The sequence below is a fragment of the Thermobia domestica genome, chromosome 1, assembly GCF_964235325.1.
Source record: "Thermobia domestica chromosome 1, izTheDome1.hap1.1, whole genome shotgun sequence".
Taxonomy (NCBI): domain Eukaryota; kingdom Metazoa; phylum Arthropoda; class Insecta; order Zygentoma; family Lepismatidae; genus Thermobia; species Thermobia domestica.
The window spans coordinates 323006492-323027773 of NC_137454.1; the positions used below are offsets into that span (position 1 = coordinate 323006492).

Below are 21282 nucleotides of genomic sequence, written 5' to 3' on the forward strand. Positions count from 1 at the left end.
AGGTAAGTAACATGTGTTATTATAATGGAAATTTTATTGAACAGTTGTATTGTTTATTTTTCTTCTTGGCAGTCGGGCTTAAGACATAATGTTGGAATAGCAAAGGATGGCCGGGTTGGTAACTGAATGGGTGTTTACTTAGTAATACAATAATTTCATCGAAAACCGAAAATGAAATCTTTATGAGATTTATGTCCCACAATTATGCCGGCTAGGGTAAAGGAGACGGTGATGATAAGAAATGAATGAAACGATGGAATGAAGAAAGTGGGAGGAAACGGCAGAACCCGAGAAAACCCACGCACTGTAAAATCGAAAACCAAGTACAATATGTATGACTAAATTATAGCGTTAAGATAATACTAGGCTTCGGATTTTTAGGTCCCAAAAAATTCAAATTAGGATTTTAAAAAGTGCATTTTAGGATTTTATAGGTATAAAAAAACACCGTTTAGGATTTTTAGCGTTATATTACTGAAAACGGAATATTACTACACTTTAAACACTTTGTTAGCTATCTCATACTTAAATGGTATGGTGAAGTTGTTGTCCGATAATATCCATTCTCAAATTAGAGCACTTTTGGATAATTTTTGTTTCGGCATGATCTTTCCTTTTCAATTCCAATCTTCAATGTTAAGAGAACTCGTACAAATTTGATATGGTCCAAATGCAATCCTAATAAACACACTTCCTTCTCCTTTCTTACAAGGTTAGAACACTGACACAATGTCCATTGCTGACAGGGAGAAGAGGTCAACGCCATCAGCTTGAACTTTCTATCGAATGACCGCGCACCTGTTGTTGCTAAAAATAAACTTGCTGCCCCGCTTATTCACAATCGCAGCCGCAAATTACAAAGAAACATGCTGTGTGAAGGAAACCTTGTTATTGCATTGTTGAAAACTGGTTGACTACGTGTTTGAAAGTATTTTCCAAGTTAAAAATGACTATAAAGAATCATTTAGGACGTTATAGGTTCTAAAAGCTAATTTAGGATTTTTTAGGTCCTAACCCCCCAATTAGGACATTTTAGGTTCTATAAAACTAATATAGTTCTACTTATAGCAACTTGAAATGTAAAGAAAACACTAATTTTTTGCATTCACTGTACAGGAATAAAATAGGTAAGAACCTAAGAATCCGGAGCCTAATAATAACAATAGAACCTGAAATGCTGAAAAACTCTTCTCGTTTCCTCTCTTATTAGCAGATGTTCTTACATTAAAAAGAACAAGATGAAAAATATATTTGCACTGATAATAGTGTTCCAATAATAATTTTGTTTGCTGAGTCTCTCTTGCAGAAGAGGGGAAAATGACATTTTATTGCCTTAGATATATTATCGGTCTCCATTAATAGGAATAATCATTTGCAAAAATTAAGTTGCAAGATAGAGACTGTTATGGCGTGCAGAATATAAAATGAAATGAAATCTTTGCGTTTTACTCCCACAGTTATGCCGGCTAGGCTAAAGGAGACGGTGATGATGAGAAATGAATGAAACGGTGGAATGAAGAAAGTGGGAGGAAACGGGAGAACCTAAGAAAACCTTGCACACGGTTAGAAACGAAAACCAAGTACAATATATATGGGTAAATTATCAGAATAACGGTCTAATGCGCTAAATACCGAAGTTAGCAGCTTCTTCTTGAATATTCACATCGTTAAGATGATAACGGTAGAACCTGAAATGCTAAAAAAAAAAAAAAAAATTAAAAAAAAACACTTCTTGTTTCCTCTTTTATGAACAGGTGTTCTTACATGAAAAAGATCAAGAAGAAAAATATTTGCACTGATAATAGTGTTCCAATAATAATTTTGTTTGCTGAGTCTCTCTTGCAGAAGAGGGGAAAATGACATTTTATTGCCTTAGATATATTATCGGTCTCCATTAATAGGAATAATCATTTGCAAAAATTAAGTTGCAAGATAGAGACTGTTATGGCGTGCAGAATATAAAATGAAATAAAATCTTTGCGTTTTACTCCCACAGTTATGCCGGCTAGGCTAAAGGAGACGGTGATAATGAGAAATCAAAGAAATGGTGGAGTGAAAAAAGTGGGAGGAAACGGGAGATTTCCGAAGAAACCCACGCACACGGTGTTTGTCCACCACAAAGTTCACTTCGTGCGAGCTGTCATCGAACCAGGGACCCCATACACCACAGTTAAAAACTCTACCACTGAGCCACAGCGGCCCCAAGCGTGCAGGATAATCTAATGTTGTAACAAGATTTGTTTAATGTATAAGAAAAAAAAGAGTAACGATGAATACGATTTTGTTCAAATATACAAAAATAACGAATGCTTTGGTTTAGGGCTCAAAGGCTCATCGTAGCAGAAACAAACATTTTCATTATATTTAGCATTTCCATTTTAACCTGCGAAAAGTCAATGTACTATATTTGTTATCAACCATCCTTCAAAGATCCTCTTTACATTGTCCGGAAGCCGAAAGCCCACCTAATAGTCTCTTTCTCCTAGACTTTTTGAATAGGACTTGGAGACTTAGTGCTTATTTCCCATACAAGCAACGTGTCATGCTTATCTTATACATATTAACTTTACTATTTCTATTCGGTGACCTGTAGTTGTTGTGAAATAAAAGCTTGTATAGCTTTTTAATTCACCTGAATGTATGCCTCTTTCGCTCCAAATATATTTATCAACATTTTATTTTCGAAATCCCGCATTCGCGTTCCTGTATTTGTGTTAGGGATCAACTTCCATATTCATACAAAATTGGGCAGATTGAGGTCTTATTGATTTTAATGTTTTCGATATTTGTTAAGACAATATAATGTTTTACAGTATGGTAAACTTTAGCATATAAATAATATGCAATACTTTTCTACACGACAAAAATTAAAAACAGTAGTTGATTGTTACTCGCGGTTGATAGCTAAAACGAAAATCAGTGCTTTCTCAACATCAGATGCGAGGGAATTGACGTGTGAATTTAGACTTTACACGATTCTGTTTATTAGAAAAGCTTCCCTCCCTGTGAGGGTCAGCGACTTGCTTTCCCCTTCTGCAGTGGTAAGTGGTGGGAGGTAGGAGAGCTTCCTATTAGGTTGCCTGGAACAGACTTTAATTGGACACGTCAGGCAGCACATCCACATTGCACATTAAGTTTGCGAGAATTGAGAGACGCATTGAGACTCTAACAAAGAGCGTGGTGTTACCGTGTTCGTTTGGCTAATTTTAATAAGGTGAGCCTGATGTGCAAAGTTGTTAAAGTCATATTATTACGCCAAGAACTGCATGATGGAGACATTAACGTTAATATTAATGGCACTAATGAGCACTTACATTGTTCTAACGGTTAACCTTATTTTTGAGAAGATTCTTAGATGTGGGCCTATTGGCATGCAGTTACAAGACCGATACTCATCATTTAAAAGGTACACGTTATCTGTGGAGTACTAACGATTTGCGTCACTATAGAACACTAACGTAGCACTAACGACGTGTAAAGTCGAAATTGGGGTCTGACGTAAGTGGCTTGTCAGCTGGTGGCGTGTTGTTTGGCACGACTCGATTTTCGTGTTGTTTGCCACAATTTTGCCGCAGTCTTTGCATTCCGATCTTATCACATCTGATTATCATGAAGATTCTTGTCTTGTCTTGTCTTGTCGTAGACCATTACCGGTCAAATGCGTAGGTGCACCAACTCGTTAGTCATGTGTGCTACGATTGCAAAATTGTCAAATTTGTACCTCACACGGAGGATTTATGATTCAGGAACAAAATTAAATAAAAGACAGGACACAATTGGGAAGAAAGAACGCAATCGGGATAATGGTCAAAGTCAGGAAAAGGTCAAAATCGGGAAAGAAGTTCAGACAGTGAAAGAAAGCTGAAAGCCACGTTGAACAGGGCAAAAAGTTAGAGGAAAGTGGGAAGTGTAAAATGAAAAAAGAACAGAGAGTAGAAAAAAGAAGGGGATGTATGAACGTGTAAACGTAAAAGAAAGTGTAAGTGTAGCGTAGGTGTATAGGAGATCCCACTCAACTCTCTTCCTCACAGAGCACCACCACACACGAGGCACTCGCCGTAACGGCCACTGTCGAACTCCGTGAAGATTCACACACACTTGAAAAAAAAGGATGCGTTGCCAGGCACTTTTGTTTTTGATCCCTGGAACAAGTGGTAAGTGTTCTCGCCTTTTGGGACAAAAGAGGTCTCATTAGACTCTCCATGTGGAAAGTTACTTTTGTGTTCTGTATTTGATTTTTAGAGTTTGTAGTCTCAAAAGTTTTGTTCCGATATTCCATCTAGTAGAAGAAATGAGACCCGTCATACATTTGTTTGATAAATAATAATAATAATAATAAGAAGAAGAAGAAGAAGAAGAAGAAGAAGAATAAGAATAAGAATAAGAATAAGAATAATATAAACTTTTCATAGAAAACTAAAACGCCTATTACTATTTCTAATAATTATTTTCAATGCATGAACGTATATAAAATATTTAAAATGTTATTATTAAAACAAAACTATACTTCTAAAGATTAAAAAAAGTTATTTCACGAAGACCATTTATTTAGCTCAGATTTGAAGATACCATTTTTTAAAATATTTTCTGATAGTATGAAACAACAGCAGGCAAATAAATAAATATATATATATAGAAACCTCCATAAGAACAAATGTAAACATAAGATCACACTTCAAACTGATGAAATGCAAATAATACTTCCTGGCATGACTACGAACGCCTAACAATCCCTTCTAATTTTTTTTTCAAACTATGATTAAATATAAATATATCTCAATAGAATCAGCCTGTACAAAAGCATTAAAACATAATAAAGAATTGAGTACTGTCTAATGTCAAACGAGCAAAAACGTAAATCAACTAAAATTGCTTAGGTCAAAGTGGGAAATAGAAAATTCAGATCTAATTTAAATTTTGAGAATAAACTAAAACACTCCTAAAATCCCTTTGGAGAGAAATGTCTAATGCAGTGGTTCTCAAACTTTCCGATAACTCGGACTCCTTGATCATTCGGAAAATGATCTGAGGAACCCCTTGCAATGCTACCTGAAATTTCACATTGTATTAAAAAATATACTAATTAGAATTACCACAGACAAGAAAAAGATCAAGAAAATTAATGTAATAAGTAATTTATTCTAAAGGTACATGATTGTTTCGTAGTGAACGAAATTTCAATTGAAAATATAGTAACTTTCAAGACTGAAAACTTTTTTAAAGGGGGGAAACCAGTTGATAAATTCTTAAATGTGGGGTCACTAATATGAGGAATGAAATTCTCTGTTTTTCCATAATTGTATTGAAATCTGTAATAAATTTTGTCATCATAAATCTTAGGCCCTATTCCACATTAAGACGATTTCGCTTTAAAATTTTAATACAAAAAGGGTAGAAAAGATCTGCTCAGTAGGGAAAGGCATCACATGTTGCAATGCCTTGTTAGGCAACTCTTCATACAGAGTACACGCAACCAAAAGTACGTTCATTTTCTTTGAAAACGTTTTTCCATGAAGTACCGCAGGATAGTTTCAATAGCTGTTCTTGTTCTGTGTTAGAGAGATTCATATGTTGTACGGTCACGAAAAAAAAAAAAGTATTCTTCAGTTGACAAAATTTCTTTTCGTAATAACTCGACAAAAAATTAACTTATTAGAGTACCGATTTTTGGCAAGTTATTAAGTTATAACTAATCTAAGGACAGCAACAAAAAGATCCAAATTAATTCATTTGTTTACGAGTTATTGGCAAATGAAAATTTGTCAACTGTCAAATACTTTCCTTCCTGTGTGTATGTCATGGATTTCTATATTAGTGAAAGGACTTTGAATCCAACCATTACCAGGTTATGGGACAGGGAAATATTCTCGAAAACTTGCAGCTAATGCTTTCAAGTAACCTACAAGTGTTTTGTGCATTTCAGCAGAGCTTTTTCACTTGAAGAGTCACTGAAATCCTTGATCACTGGAAATGATGATTAGTTATTGTTTTGCACTCGTACTTCCCACACCTGCAGTTTCTTAGTCTTAAAAATATTTATTGCATAACACCTGTGAGTTCAATTTTATTACAACACATTTCAACTTTTAGGCCTCGCGGAGCCCCTGGCTAGATCTCGCGGACCCCACTTTGAAAATCACTGGTCTAATGAATACTCAAAACTAGGGTAACGGAATAGGAGCAGTTCCCAATAACGTATTTGGAACCGTTTGTATTGTATGTATTCTATTTATAAATATAATAGATCTAGTTGTTATGATATAGTCATCTGGCTACCATCAGCTTATGAGTCGATTTTGTATAAATCTTCACGATTATGATATAAGATAAATCAGAGAACAATACCGTGACAAACAACACAGGAATCGAGTCGTGGCAAACTACACCTTAGCAAACAATACCTAATCTGTCAACTTCATGGACATTATATTTTCCTTATTCATAGAAGGTTTATGTCACCCGGGGCAAACATGAAATTCGACGCCCCTTAATTTATATGTTTATCTAACTATCTATTGCCCTTTTAGGCGCCCCTCCAACCATACGCCCAGGGCACGTTCCTTTCCCCTTAGCAGCGACCTGTATTCATATATATCTATATTTGAAAAAAGTCCTGACTGAGCGAGTGTCTGACTGACTGATCAACTTTAAGACCAAACAGCTTCCGCTAGAAACTTGAAATTTGGACAAGACACACAGTAGGTACCAGTACCATTAGGAAAGGATTTTCGGAGATTCGACGGGACAGTAGCAGGAGAGGGATGGCAATTACTTTCTTAAAATGCCCATATTAGTGTTACCCAGGAAACGAGACGAGACGAGAAAAATGTTTTATTGTCTCGTCTCATTTTTTGTAAAAGTATTGCCTCGATTCCTAAACGGTTCTCTCTCTCTGCTTAAATCGATTCTAGGCAACCCCTTTTTGTCTCCTTTCGAAAATTTCTCATCTCGTGTATCATAAATACAGTAGACTACAAACCAGCCGGTCTAATGTTGCCGAAGGGCAAGCCGGATAACAAAAATGCCTGGTACATTGGAGTACTATGATTGTTGCTCCACACATACCATTAAAAACACACTTTTTTACATCACATTCCGTCTTATTAATATTACATGAATTACTTAGTACAGACAAGTAATTTATAAATATTTGTTAATATTGTAACATACGTTTAAACGATATTACACGAAAAGGAAGTCAAAAAGAATAAAAGGACAAAACAAATTTAATAATATCTAATTTAATCGCAGAAAACATGAAAAAAAAAATGTAAATCAGGAGTTCTCAACTTTTGCACTGACGTACTGCCGCAACGTTAGTACGGATCACCCCTAGCGCCTCGCGATCAAAATTAACTAGGCCTAAAAGAGTCAAAATATATAGTTTCTAGTTTTGGAAAATGTCCTTGATCGATGACTGTTTCTTCTTGGCACAGTCGCGATTTTATGAAAGCGTTACAAGTTTAGTAGATCGTTTACAAATCATTTCTCATTTTATTACGGAGTTTTCTCTCTTTCTTTCTTTTTCTGTCTCTTAACTAGGGCGGATAGTGCAGAGTCTACTGTACTTTACCTTTGGAAATAACGCAACAGTAGTCTTTGTGGAATAATTTATTAATAGGACCAGTGGCGGTTCATTTCTGAACCCAGCATGAAATGCGCAAAATGAAGTAGCAATTTGCTTTGAAGCTATCTGGATACAATATTCTGATGGACTGTAAGATATCCCCGTGTCCTATTCTCTTGATTTGCACAAAATTAATGTAGGAATTCGGGAACTTCTACTTTGACACATATCAGTGATAATAAAATATGCTCTGGCCCCGTGTGGCGTAGTCGCTAACACTCTCGTCTTTGGTGCGAGCGGTCCCGGGTTCGATTCCCGGTGGGCACACTCGGTGGGGAAAGTGTAACGGCTTTTCAGGCCAGTCATTTTGAGTGAGGTTTTTCCTGACTTTCTCTCATTCACACTAGGGAAATGCCGGGGTGGTACCTAACATGCAGTTCCCAGGCCGCTTCCTTCCTTCCCTTTGCTCCGATAGTGTGCTCGCCGAGGGACGTCACCCTCATACGTGACGGGGTAAATGGCCTTAGATGCCGACAGCTCAGAACTCTAATCCCTAACCCCTAATAAATTATACTGGTTGTATCCCTTGTTAATATCGTCTGAAAGCTTATGTTTAGCAGGTTGTAGAAATATATGTCATAGGAAATATATTTTCTATTAATCTATTTTCATGCCTGAGACGGTAGGAAGCCAAAATATTATTTAATTTAACAAACCCTACTGCAGCATAGCTTTAAATTCGGTCGCAGAGGATTCAAAACAATTTGAAACATTAATGAAAGTGAGATATAAATTATGGTAATGTAAGTAAACATACAATAGAAGGTTGGTTCTTAAAATTCTGTCGTGGTGACTTACTCTTGGAGGATAAGGAAGATCACTAACGTCGTTCGGTTGTTGGGCGCTACGAATTGAAGCTGATCCCCAAAGTAGTTTTGCGGAAAACAACACGAGAAGTTGCAAAGAAACTAGGCGTTGATCATTCGATTGTAGTATGGCATTTTGAGAAACTAGAAACGTTGAAAAGATGAATGAATTGACCAAGAACCAAAGAAATCGATTATTTAAATCTGCTTTACATTGCTGCTACTTATGAGGACGAAAGCGATACATTTTTCGAACATATTCACAAAGGCAAGGAAACCTAAATATTGTATGGTAAACGACACCTCATATCCATGTTTGAAGTTATATGACTAGTCAACCGTCACCTCGGTGATGTGAAAATTCAGCATATATCAATAGATATAATAAGTCACAGCTTGGCTTAAACAATGCATACGCATCAAACCTACATTACTTGACTCATAACAGTTCAAGTAATCAAACCTATACTACTTGACTCGTGTTTCAATACCATCCATCAACTGTAGCCTCTTTCGCCGCTCTCTGTTTCTCCTGGCACCATATGTACTAGCACGTTCTTCATGACGCAGTTCCTTTCAAGGTAATGTTCCAACCAGTTTCTCTTGCTCGTTTCTATTACCCCTAGAATTGTTCTTTTTTTCTACTATTTCTAACACTTTCTCATTTGTTTCCCGTTTGATCCAACTAATTCTCTACATTCTTTACCAAGCACACATTTTCTAAAGCGGAAAATGCTCCCTAAATTCCTAAGCTCACTATTTTCAGCAGATGCACAAATTGGGTAACATTCTATCTACCATGAATGTTATTATGTCGATTACAGAAAACCGCTTCTCACTATCTATTACCATATTTATTGTACTTTGATTAACGCTAAAACCGGATATGGTTGATTTGTACCGCTTCCGGTTTGAATATTACATTCATCAGGGAACTCGATTCTTAAGTATTGACTCCGTACATCGTGGACAAAATTGATGGTAATCCACCAAATAGTTCTTGAGACTGTTTCTCTGACGGACTGACGGACAGAATGAATATAGGGTTGTAGAGTTTTGGTAAATTAAATTCATTAATGAGTGATTATGGAAGAAATACAAGAAAGGGAACCCAGAGAACAACGGGAAAATTTGCAAATACAATATTAGCCATCGAAAACTCACATAACCTGGGTTAGAATACTATAGACAGAAACTCTACTACTGAGCCATCAATCACCCGCTTACTAGTTTTATTAATTATGATATTAATATAAATTAATGAATGCCTGCTTAATTACGTTGTATACTTCGTAAAGTCAAAAATTATAAATTTGTATTTACTGTACATAAGTATGTTGAAAATAAGCGAATGTTATCAGAATGGTTGTTGAGATTTCTTTACCTACACTACCTTTCGTCTCGTTAAAATGTAGTTTGCAGTGCTTTGGAGCAGCTGCAGGTGGGAACACGATAATGTTTGAGAAATACTGGCGACTTTTTTGTGTCTGACAATAACACCTTCCTCATAAAGGAGTAAATAACTGCAGTAGCAATTCTCTACCTAACTGATAAGACATCTCCAACTACAAGAAAGTAATACAAGTTACAGTATATATTCAATTTGGTGTATTTTTTTAATTATTATTTTAACAGCTACTAGCTAGGGATACCAATTACAGAATCTTTACTTTCCGGAATCCGGAAAGTAAAATCGGAAAAATTCCGATACATTAATTCCGGCCCCAGGATTTAGGCATTCGGAAACTCATAACGACTTTGTTCATGATTTAAAGTTGTCCAAGAAGCATACCAAACTTCTGGTGTCCAGACTAAAACGCTTGAATCTCCATCACAGTGATACTAAAGTGTGCACCTTTCGTAACACCAGGAAGAATATGAACAGTTTTCTCTTAAGAAAATAATTTTATTTATTGTAAAAGTCCAGGAGCTCTTAGTAATACACTCGGCTCTGAACACAATCTTGAAGAATGGAAATTATTTATAGACTCCCTGAAAATTAGTTTTAAAGCAGTTATTTTGTACAGAGGCAATAAATTGTCTTTTCTGTGTTGTTAGCTTATGTAGCCAACAAAGTAAATGTAAGAAAATCCAAACAATTCTCTTGTAGAAAATTTATTATGACAAATGCAATTGGATTGAATGTTATGACTTAAAAGTAATTGCAGTGTTAATGGACTTACATCTCGGATACAGTTTTCTGTGGAAATGAAGAGGTCAGTACATGTGAAAGGAATGGCCAAAGCGTGTTCTAACTTACGGACGGAAAAGTATGTTATATCTTTCACTTGTAAAGTTAAAGTTAATTCCCCCTGCATTTCATATATAAAGTTTGGACTTTTCTAAAACTTCGTAAAGGCGATGGACGAAATTACTACTGTCTTTCATTGCCTAATGAAAAAAAAACCTTCGTGTAAAAAAATGAAATCTTTGAGTTTTACGTCCCACGGTTATGCCGCTTAGGCTAAAGGAGACGGTGATGATGAGTAATGAATGAAATGGTGGAATGAAGAATGTGAGAGGAAACGGAAGAACCCCGAGGAAACCCACACACACGGTGTTTGTCCACCACAAAGTTCACTTGGCGGGGGCTGGGATCGAACCCGGGACCTTCGTGTAAGTGTTTCCTAAAATCAAGTATAGGACTTTTGTTGTTCCGCATACAAGATATTGAGTTCGAGATGAAAAGCACAAACAAAAAGGCATGGATGTCATTCAAATGCGTTACTAATCCTTTTTAGGAAATTATAAAGCGCCAAACTGCTTTCGTATTATGGGTAAATTATTAAAGAAATTCGAAGATATAGAATATAATTTGTCCCTCAAATTTCTTTTCTGGACTTCAACCTTTTCTTTTTTTCGAAGATTTGAGAGTTGTCAGTGTTGAACACGCTGATCGCTTTTACCAAGACAGTTTCTCTATGGAAAACAGAGACTAGTGTAAATATAGTGTGAAAAATATTTCAGGTTGCTGTTCAGAAAAATGAGATCAGGAAAGCGAAAGGAGACATAAATCTTCCCATACAAAAAAATACACTTTCAGAGACCAGTAGTCGAGCTGTTGTATAAGACGCTACAGCAATACCGGTAGTGAATTAAAATGCAATACATAGTACTAACTATAGAAAGTTTAAAATACCTCTGCTTAGGTATTAGATAGAAGTAATGACCAAGTGCATACACGTTCATTTTTCATCCCTCTTTTTATCCATTTTTTGTTTCTTTCTTGTTTGTTTGAGAGCTATCTCATGGCTAACGGTTAGCGTACGCTCCTTTTTGGCATGGGAAACCCGGGTTCTATTCCCGGTGGGAGCACATGTGGTTCGGATCCCACGTTAAAACTGTAGATCCACTTCTTATATAGCCTTGCTGCTGAAAGGAATGCTAAACTGAAAATCAAATCAAATCTTGTTTATTTGATTTGCAGTGTAATTCTAATTATTAGTAAATTTACTGAAGTGTATTTATTTATCATTATCTTGTTTATAAAAGTTGGTTAAAAAGTAATCTTCAACACAGCAGTAACGCTATTTATCTGTTTTAGACACATCTAGTGTTGCGCACGAGAGAAGAAATTTGGTTATTAGACGAAATTCAATTCGAGAAATTGTTTTTAAAGTGGAGACAGGACGAGACGAGAGTATTCATAAATCCCGTGGGCAGCACTAGCTCACCTAATTTTAGAATTACTGTCACTGCTTGATTCATAGTATAAGAACTATATAAATTAATAGTGTGATTGTACGAACACAACGAAGAGCATTTATAGATATACAAATCATTATATACGAGGGTAAGTCGAAAATTATCTGCAACGTAGCTATAACTTTCCTTACATTATCCATACTGACCTCTCTTCTTGTGTATTTTATTGTTATGCTGTTGTGACCATGCTATGAAAATTTGATCCTAATTCCTACATTTGTATTCCCTTTGTTGCAGGTAGACCATGACCGCTCCAAAACAATGACGAAGAACAGTGAGCAGTAGACCATGACCGCTCCATTAGAAGTTTCCAGCAAAGAAGAACAACGAGCAGTGATCCGGTTTTTGTGGTTCGAAAGGTATATCAGGGGCGCAATCCATCAAAGACTTTCGGCACAATACGGGAACAGTGTCTTGCAGCGACGGAGTGCCTAGGAATGGATTGAAAAATTCAAAAGTGGTCGCACAAGTGTTACGAGAAGGAGCCGTACGAGGGACTTTATGTAACCCAAGTCTGTTGTGGATAATTTCAGAAAAATGACCAACTGCCAGACGATATGCCACTTCATCAATAGTCATTCATCTGTCTAACAGAACCACGTCACGTTTACTGCTCGTTGTTCGTCTTTGGTGCAAAGTTCTCATGGAGCAACCATGGTCTATCTGCAAGAAAAGGAAGAAAATGGAGGAATTAGGATAAAACTTTCACAGCATGGTCACAACAACATAACAGTAAAATAAACGAGGACAGTATTCAATATGAGCAATGTAAGCAAAGTTATATAGCTACAATGCGGATAACTTATGACTTACTCTCGTAGTATACTTCAATAATGATTGTGGTTTAGAAGTTCTTATGACGCCCTTAACTGTACTTAAGGATCTTCTTGGACTGCCCGTGATGCGAAAGGATTCTGAAAACTTCTAGATGAAACTAAGAAAAAGTCAGAACATAAATTTTAGAATAAATTTACAAAGCAAAAGGAGACGAGAAATAATTATTCTGAAATCTAAATGGAGCAAGACCAGAAATATCTACGAGACCAGACTTGTAAACCTTACGTCTCGTCTTGTCTCGTCGATAACACTAGACGTATCTGCAGCAACGCGCGAGATCACGTACTATGTTATAGGCGAAATTAAGTTAAAAAGATTTGTTGATTGTGATGAAAGAGGTGCAAAATAAGGTGATAAGTTGTTTCAGAACTTATTAAGAACTATATTTAAAACTGAACTATATGTAATGCGATATTCCGTAGAGGAAGTGTTCGATTTCTTGCTCAGAAAGTGGAATGAAAATGTAAAGTTAATAATATTTGAAAATGAAATTATTAATATTATTTTTATTGCTGTTATTACAGGTATGATAAACCTAAGGTTGCGGCCGTAGCTTTACACTACAACATAAGTTATATTGGTTGTGCTTTTGCTCGAGCTATTGATGAATTAGCTGTGCAAAATGCTGGTGATGAAAAACCTGGAGATACGGATATCATGCTCTGCCTTTATGGCCCTGCTCCAAAGAATAATGTTGAACCAATATATGATATTGGTGAACCATGTACAAAGTGCCCAGATGGAACATACTGCACATTAAGACAGCCAGGTTTATGTTCAGGCTTTAAGCATATATTGTCTAGTTCAGCAACGTTATGGTTGACAGGAATAATTTACTTATTAATGTAAAATATTCTGTTAAAGAGTTAATTCATTTGTTGCCTTGTTGGTTGTTTCAGTATTTGCAATTTTGTGTACGTTACTGATAGATCAATAAATAAACTTGGCATGGAGTTGTGCAAAAATATATTTTTTTCTTTTTCGTCTGTATTATCATCGTTTATATGTAGGGTGTATAATATTAAAACCGGCGACAAGCGAAAGTTACAGGATAAATTATTTTGTTCCTTGATACCAATGATGGCTATTGATAGTCACATTGGTAAAAATCAACATTTTATCGATATAAACCAAGGAAATTAGAACCGTTTTATCACTACAAACTTCTATCCAAGATTTAATACATATTTTAAGTTTACTTCCTTTAACTTCTAGGGCTAAAATCATAATTTTTACAGATCTGACTTTCCTCAGGAGTTGAATCTGCATGAGAAACATTGGCAACACACAATCACTCTGGCAAACTTGCTTTCATATACATCTTTGGAACTACCCACTAAAACAACCAGGTCCGAAACTATGAATATGTAGCTATATACATGTTTTTTTTTATTTATTTTGCTTCCTAACACGTAAATAATCGATTAAAATCCAAGAGTATGCAGTTTGTAATGCTTATGTCCAGGTAGTATAAAAATCTAATCCTAAATTACTAAAAAAATACTGGAAAAAGAATTCATACAGTACCTTAACTCTTTAATGTTAGCGCGGCTTTAAATGCGACCAGTGCTACTCAACCGGAGGTACGCGAAAATGTTTCTGGGATACGTAAATCTGCTTCTCGGGGTCTGCTGGAAATGTCTGTTGACAGTTCACTGCAAATGAAATTCGATAGCTTGTCAATTTGTGACTTTTATATTTATGCTCGAAAAGAGTACAATGAAATTAGTGATAGAGCTAATTCACAACTTCTTCTATTTCCATCAACTTATTTGTGCGAAGAGGGTTTCTCTGCATTAACATCAATAAAAACGAAACAGAGAAATTTCTTGAATCCAGAATTAGCTCTGATCCTCGCACTGTCAAAGATTCAACCATCCCGGAAAAAAGCTCAATCGTCTCATTTACAGGTTAGTTCTAAAGCTAATTTTAGTCTTTTTTGAATTTTTAACAATGTCCTCAATGTACGAATTATCAGGGAAGATGAGGTGAAAATCCTCCTCAGTAGAACTGGTTGTCCCCCATATGTTTGGAAATATCTCATATTAATTTTTTCGGATGTGCACTTTATGTTCCTATAAAGATTATTTTGATTAGCACGCTGATTGTCCTTTTGTTGGGTCTCTATTTACCCCCTTTTTAATCAACAGAACATGTGTATTAAGTTTAAAATATTATTGTTACATAGATAAAGATAATATTATATTCATTATAAAAAGAAAGATTGGCCTAAGCGTCAATCATTTGAACCAGGACCTTACAATGTTATGCATGAAGCACTTATTGAATCCAAGAACATAATTATCCCTGCTCTTCATGTAAAACTGGGCCTAATGAAAAACTTTGTTATGGCCATGGACAAAACTGGGGAAGCATTTCTCTATTTGCGCGAGAAATTTCCATGTCTTAGCGAGACGAAAATAAAAGAGGGGATTTTTGTGGGTCCCCAGATACGTAAACCGTACAAAGCATGAGCATTTGAATACCATCCTGACAGGTGATGAAAAGTTAGCTTGGGATGCCTTTGTTCAAGTATCAACAAACTTTTTAGGGAATAAGGGGACAGAAAACTATAAGAATCTTGTGGCAAATCTCTTGCAATGCTACGATAGACTGGGGTGTAACATGTCCTTAAAGTTACATTTCTTAGATTCCTACTTGGACTTCTTTCCTGACAACTGTGATGCTGTAAGCGACGAGCACGGGGAACGCTTCCACCAGCAAATTTCGGACATGAAAATGAGATACCAGAGAAAGTGGAATGCATCAATGTTGGTCGATTATTGTTGGACACTAATCAGTGAATCACCAGCAGAAAACCAGAAACGTCAGGCAAAGGAGTTGCGCCTTCAGTGACCTTCCTCTGAGGGATAACAACAAGGTAAATACACGGATAATCTTATATAGGCAATAATGTAAAATTATTATAACTTCAAAACGAGAGCTAATCTTGCATTTTCATTAAAAGTTTCGTTATCAGCATACCCGAAAACATAAAGATTAGCTGTTCTCATACCAGTTACATAAAAAAGTAAAACTTTGTTGGCTAATGTAATTGAACTTGTGTACCTTGTGCTCTAAACATCCCACATAATAGGAACCGAGATTTTCTTAGGGTGACAAAATATATATAAAATTTGAGCTGAAAATTTGACAAAATATATATGTAACTATTTGATGCAAGATTAACTGTATGGTCCTTTATCTGCAATGCGATAATGCCACAGTGCAAATCACGTCTTCAGACCACCATCAGAAAAGTATCCAATTATATATACTTTTCGCTTAATTTGACCTGTAGAATAGTGTTCTGTGGTCCGTGGGGGGCATTTTTAGAACACCCGATATATATCAGGTGTTCTGAAAATGGCGCTCACGGACCACAGAGCACTAATCTACAACTCAAAATAAAACGAGGGCATTTTATCATGCTATATGATGAAATGCCCTCCGTGGCCTCCTTCAGCCGCTACAAAAAACTGAAAATTTACCATGTGGCAACATTGTAGATTAACTGAAACATAAGTAGTTGCTTTACGAATTTTCATCAAGTAGTTACATCTATTATCGCCAGATGGAGATACAGCTGACAAGAGCAGAGTAAATGGACATATTCCATAACAGTTATATTCAGGGTATCTTAGAATTATATCGAACATGCTAGTTGGCTGATCGTCTGTTTCAGCATTCTTCTTTGGCTAATCCATTCCCGATTGCAGAATAGGTTGGCATTTCCCGTATATTCCGTTATTCTGAAAGACATTGATACTAACGCCATCTTTTAGCATCTGTAGCGTTATATCATTGTACAAGAAAAGTCACAACTAGAGTAATTTATGTGTATGTGAGTTACACAAATGAGGCAGCGGATTGACACATAAGCAAGTCTCGTGTTACTAACTTGTGTAACGTCATAACAATGAAATGGATTTATAAATACTTATAGTAGTGAAATAATTGTTATGTTAAGTATAACTAGAAATTGAAGAAAAATCCCAATTGAAGAAAACATTTTTTGTCATTTCTACATTAATATTACGAAGATAGTACTTTCTGTGAAACAAGACCAAAAAATGCCAATCCTCAGAAATATTTCGATGCAGAACCGCCGTTTTTTGTAAATCAGTAGGGGTCCTTTAATTAACCCGTTCAAGACTGGGAATCTAGGGATGCAGAAACCACTCAGGCTTATAGGACGGCCCTTTCCCGGATAATTCTAGAAATTGGCTCTCCTAAAAATGTAATTTTAGGTACTTTGAATGAAGAGATTCTTTTCGTGTTTCTTCTTTTTTTTTCACAGTGGAAAATGTGTATTCTTAAATGAAAGTATTGCGGTGTAACTAGGAATATTCTAACCCCGACCTTAGTTCTCGCCACGCTATTTTCAATATTTGTCGTTTGTGATCTATGGAACATAAAAAAATATGTTCAATCTGCCATTTAAAGGAATAGCCACTTCGTCGAGAAAAAATACAGTGAAGATGGTTTTTGCTGTCTTTTCATCATCAGCATCATAATTTTTCCATCCCTTCTTAAATCTCAGCTCAAATTTTATATATATTTTGTCATCCTAACAAAATCTCGGTTCCTACTATGATGTGGAGTGTTTAGAGCACAAGGTACACAAGTTCAATTACATTAGCCAACAAAGTTTTAATTTTTTATATAACTGGTATGAGAACAGCTAATCTTTATGTTTTCGGGTGTGCTGATAACGAAAATGTTAATGAAAATCTTGGATTCGATAAGTGTTTCGTGCATAACATTGTAAGGTCCTGGTTCAAATGATTGACTCTTAGGCCAATCTTTCTTTTTATAATGGAGTGCTTTGGCGCGGCTATCCCAGAAGCACAGGAAGCAACAGTATTTGGTGAGCCCTGTTGTAGCCCAAGTAATATGCCTATGACTTTCAGATCCCCGGAAATCTGCCACTTAAACTTGTCATAGTTCAATCGCAACAACAATTGTTTCATGTTATCATATGTTTCTTTCATGTAAGGTGCATACCCAATCGAAATCGATGGTAGTACGTTGCCATTATGCAGGAGTACACATTTGAGACTTATTTTGGAGGTGTCGATGAACAACCTCCACTCATCACTTTTACAGTCAATGCCCAGAGCTGCAATTAGTTCCTCTACGTCACTACAAAATACCAAGTTCTTTTCACTTTCGAAAAATGGAAGAAATGATATATGGCAGTTACGGAATGGAGTCACATTTACCGTCTTATCAAGACAATTCCACTGTAGTAGTCTTCACGCCAACAGTTTATCTTTATCTTTCGGCAATTACAGATCTCTCACTAGGTCATTAAGTTCACACTGTGTTATTTTGTGATTCTCTGTACATTCATCGTTACACATAAAATTAATTAGGATCTTTCGAAGAACTGGGTTTTGAAGGTGATGGTGCAGCACTAGTTTCACTACCTCCCTCGTCACTATCAGAATCAGGTGGAATAGGAACAGCCAGTCCATCTCCGTGAGGCACTGGTCGCATGGCTGACAGTATGTTAGGATATACCAAGGAAGACTTTTTCATCTTTGAAATACCATGTGTTAGCGGAGTTGTCATACAGATGTAACAATCATCCACATGGTTTGATGGTTCTCGCCAGGTCATGGGTATAGCAAAGCGCGTGGAAGATCTTTTACGGTTTAACTACGAATGAAGACTCGAGATCTGAAGGCAACACTGTCTTGTTCCTAGTGTACTTCAATCGTTGCTTAATAGTTTAAAAAAGTATATGCATGAACAATGTTTTATTTTGGTATAAGAATTATTCGTGTATCACTTCAGGTTCAAAAGTTCTACTATCCCAAACTCCAGGTTGCATTGTATATTGGACACCCTGTATTTTCTTTTACAACATTCAGAAACTATTCCACTTGTAATAAACAGTTAGCATGAATTTGCTTGTTGTGCATCTTACATACAGAAGAATAAAACATGATATATCTGCGCATTTTTTTCCAGTGTAGTATTTACGATTATGCTCCGAGATCAAGAGAGGCGAGGACAATGATGATAGTGAACGAAATGTGAATTAAGAAACTGGAAGGAAAGAGGAGAACCTTGTACAGGGTGTTTGTCCATAAAAGAATTCACTTGATGAGAGGTGGGATTGCACCTGGCAAAGTGAACTTAGGGAGTAGGAGTGTGATGATAAAATGAGAATTAAAAATAAATAAAGTATCTAAAAGAATTGAATGATTATAGCTTCAATACACATTCATTTGCACAAATCAGTTAATAAGGCATTAATTATGTAAGGGAAACATGTAATGGATATAGTAAGAGGTGATAAAGCAACAAACATTAAAGAAAAACAAATTTCCTTTCTCACCAAGCCCGTTGAGAAAGGTAGTAGATTTCTAACACTTCCGTCCTTAGTAGAGAAATTAGTGCTTTTAAGTCATAGTGTGAGTAGGTACTGTAGTTTCCAAATCATCTTCTTTTACGCTTATATTCACTGTCGCTTTGCGCCTGCTCCCTACAGGCTCGCAAGTTTCGTCTAGCCGTGAAAGGGACTATATAAACAATTATTGTAGAGTTGGAGCCAGGAGCGTCATTTCAGATTTCACTTGAGGGGGAGCAAGACCCCTTGATACAAGCAAAATTTCGCGTTTTTCACTGATTTACTAATATTCTATTGATAAAATCTGTATAAATCTCAAACTCAGAAGGGGGAAATTGCCCCTCCCCCCTTAATGACACCTCTCATTGGTGCATGTTTTTCACAATATTTTTAGGGGTATCAGTTTGCAGCCGTATTATTGATCTGTACAATTATTTGGACATGCACCAAGATAATAGCAATCTAGAATGTATTAAGGGATGCTGGTGTATTTTTGGCGCACTACATTTTAGAATGTTTAGAGATAAATTTGAATATTTTGCATGAAAAGACATATTTATAAGGAACACATTTCTGCAGGTCACATAATTAAATGCAAAGTAATACAGTTGTACTTTAGGTTTATAACTATGATTACTACTGTAAAATCATTACAAGTGCATTACGAAGGATAAAATAAGTGAGCACATATGAAAAGCAACTCTGTTATATGGTATTTTTCACCGGACGTGTATTTCTGCATAGTCTACAGAAGTTTTATATAATGTTTAGAAGTGAAGCGTTACTAGTACGAGACCATGCCAAGTACTATTGCAATTCGTATCACGTCTTTTCACTACCTTCACTTAAGTGTATACCCACCATCGCTGACGCGCTTGCTCCTTTCGGACGCACTCCCGCCCTACCGCGCAGGCACACCATCTTCGCCTTGCTCTGACTCGGTTGGATAGCATTCGTGCTTCTCAGTACCCACCTAGCACATTCGGAAGCCATATTCATACTCAAATCGTAAAAGATTTGTAAATTTTCAAGAATTACTTCTGATGGCCCCCTCGAATATTACCTATGCCAAATGAGATATTATTAAATCTTTTAGGGTGCAATAAGAAGGAAATTAGTGAAGGAATTATGTTTCTTCCACAATTCTTTTAAGCGGTGTGTCAAAAGTAAACCCGCACGGATTAAGATATTAAGAAAGGAAAATGAAATAGAATAATATAAAGTGGACGACGGCTCTTAAAACTGCACATCATGGTATTTAAGTAATGATTAAACAAAAATGATACAACCCTGTAATTCTTGAAACTGTAAAGAAATAAGTACAATTTGAAAATTTGGTGTCAGTTTCCTACATTTACAAATTACACGTTATTCTTCCACAAAAAGTATGCCAGAATAAATGTTTTATATTTTCTTAATGGAGGAGCTCGTAGTTTATGGGAATTATATTTTAGACACAAGTTAACGTAAAGTTATCTAAATAACAATTATACAAGGGTCACTACGAAAGTTTTGAGATACGCATTGTTGTGGCCAAGTATTTGAATTCCAACAATTGTGTTCGGTAGTGGTATCCAGAGCGAAGAAGCGAAGCAAGTTTCAACTTGCCTCGCTTATCGGCGTGGCCGTATCGCCTTCACATGTTTGTTGATTGGAGCAGTATTCAGCCGTCTAGAATGGAGCTCGAAAGGGAACATTTTCGGGCAATGATCCTTTACGATTTCAAAAGTGGTGTGAACGAGACACAAAGCCTTGACCGTTTGCAGAAGGCATTTAGGGATCTTGCTCCTTCCCATGCTACAATTTTTCGGTGGTTTGGTGAATTCAGAAGAGGCCGGACATCCCTTAAAGATGAAGAGAAAGCTGGACGTCCGGCAACAACTGTGTCAGATGAAAACATTGCCGCTGTGGAACAAATGATTCGAGGAAATCCTCAAACTTTCAAG

At 36.2% G+C, this 21282-nt stretch overlaps 1 protein-coding gene across 6 annotated transcripts in view; it reads left to right on the forward strand.

Annotated features, from left to right (window-relative positions):
• Positions 1 to 13934, forward strand: part of LOC145662879 (venom allergen 5-like) — a 235656-nt gene extending 221722 nt beyond the window's left edge. For all 6 annotated transcript variants that reach the window (XM_081728872.1, XM_081728883.1, XM_081728893.1 and 3 more), the window contains one exon: positions 13500 to 13934. In XM_081728872.1, the coding sequence (XP_081584998.1) occupies positions 13500 to 13824 (325 nt within the window). In that variant the 3' untranslated portion in view covers positions 13825 to 13934. The remainder of the gene's footprint in view (positions 1 to 13499) is intronic.
• The last annotated feature ends 7348 nt before the right edge of the window (positions 13935 to 21282 follow it).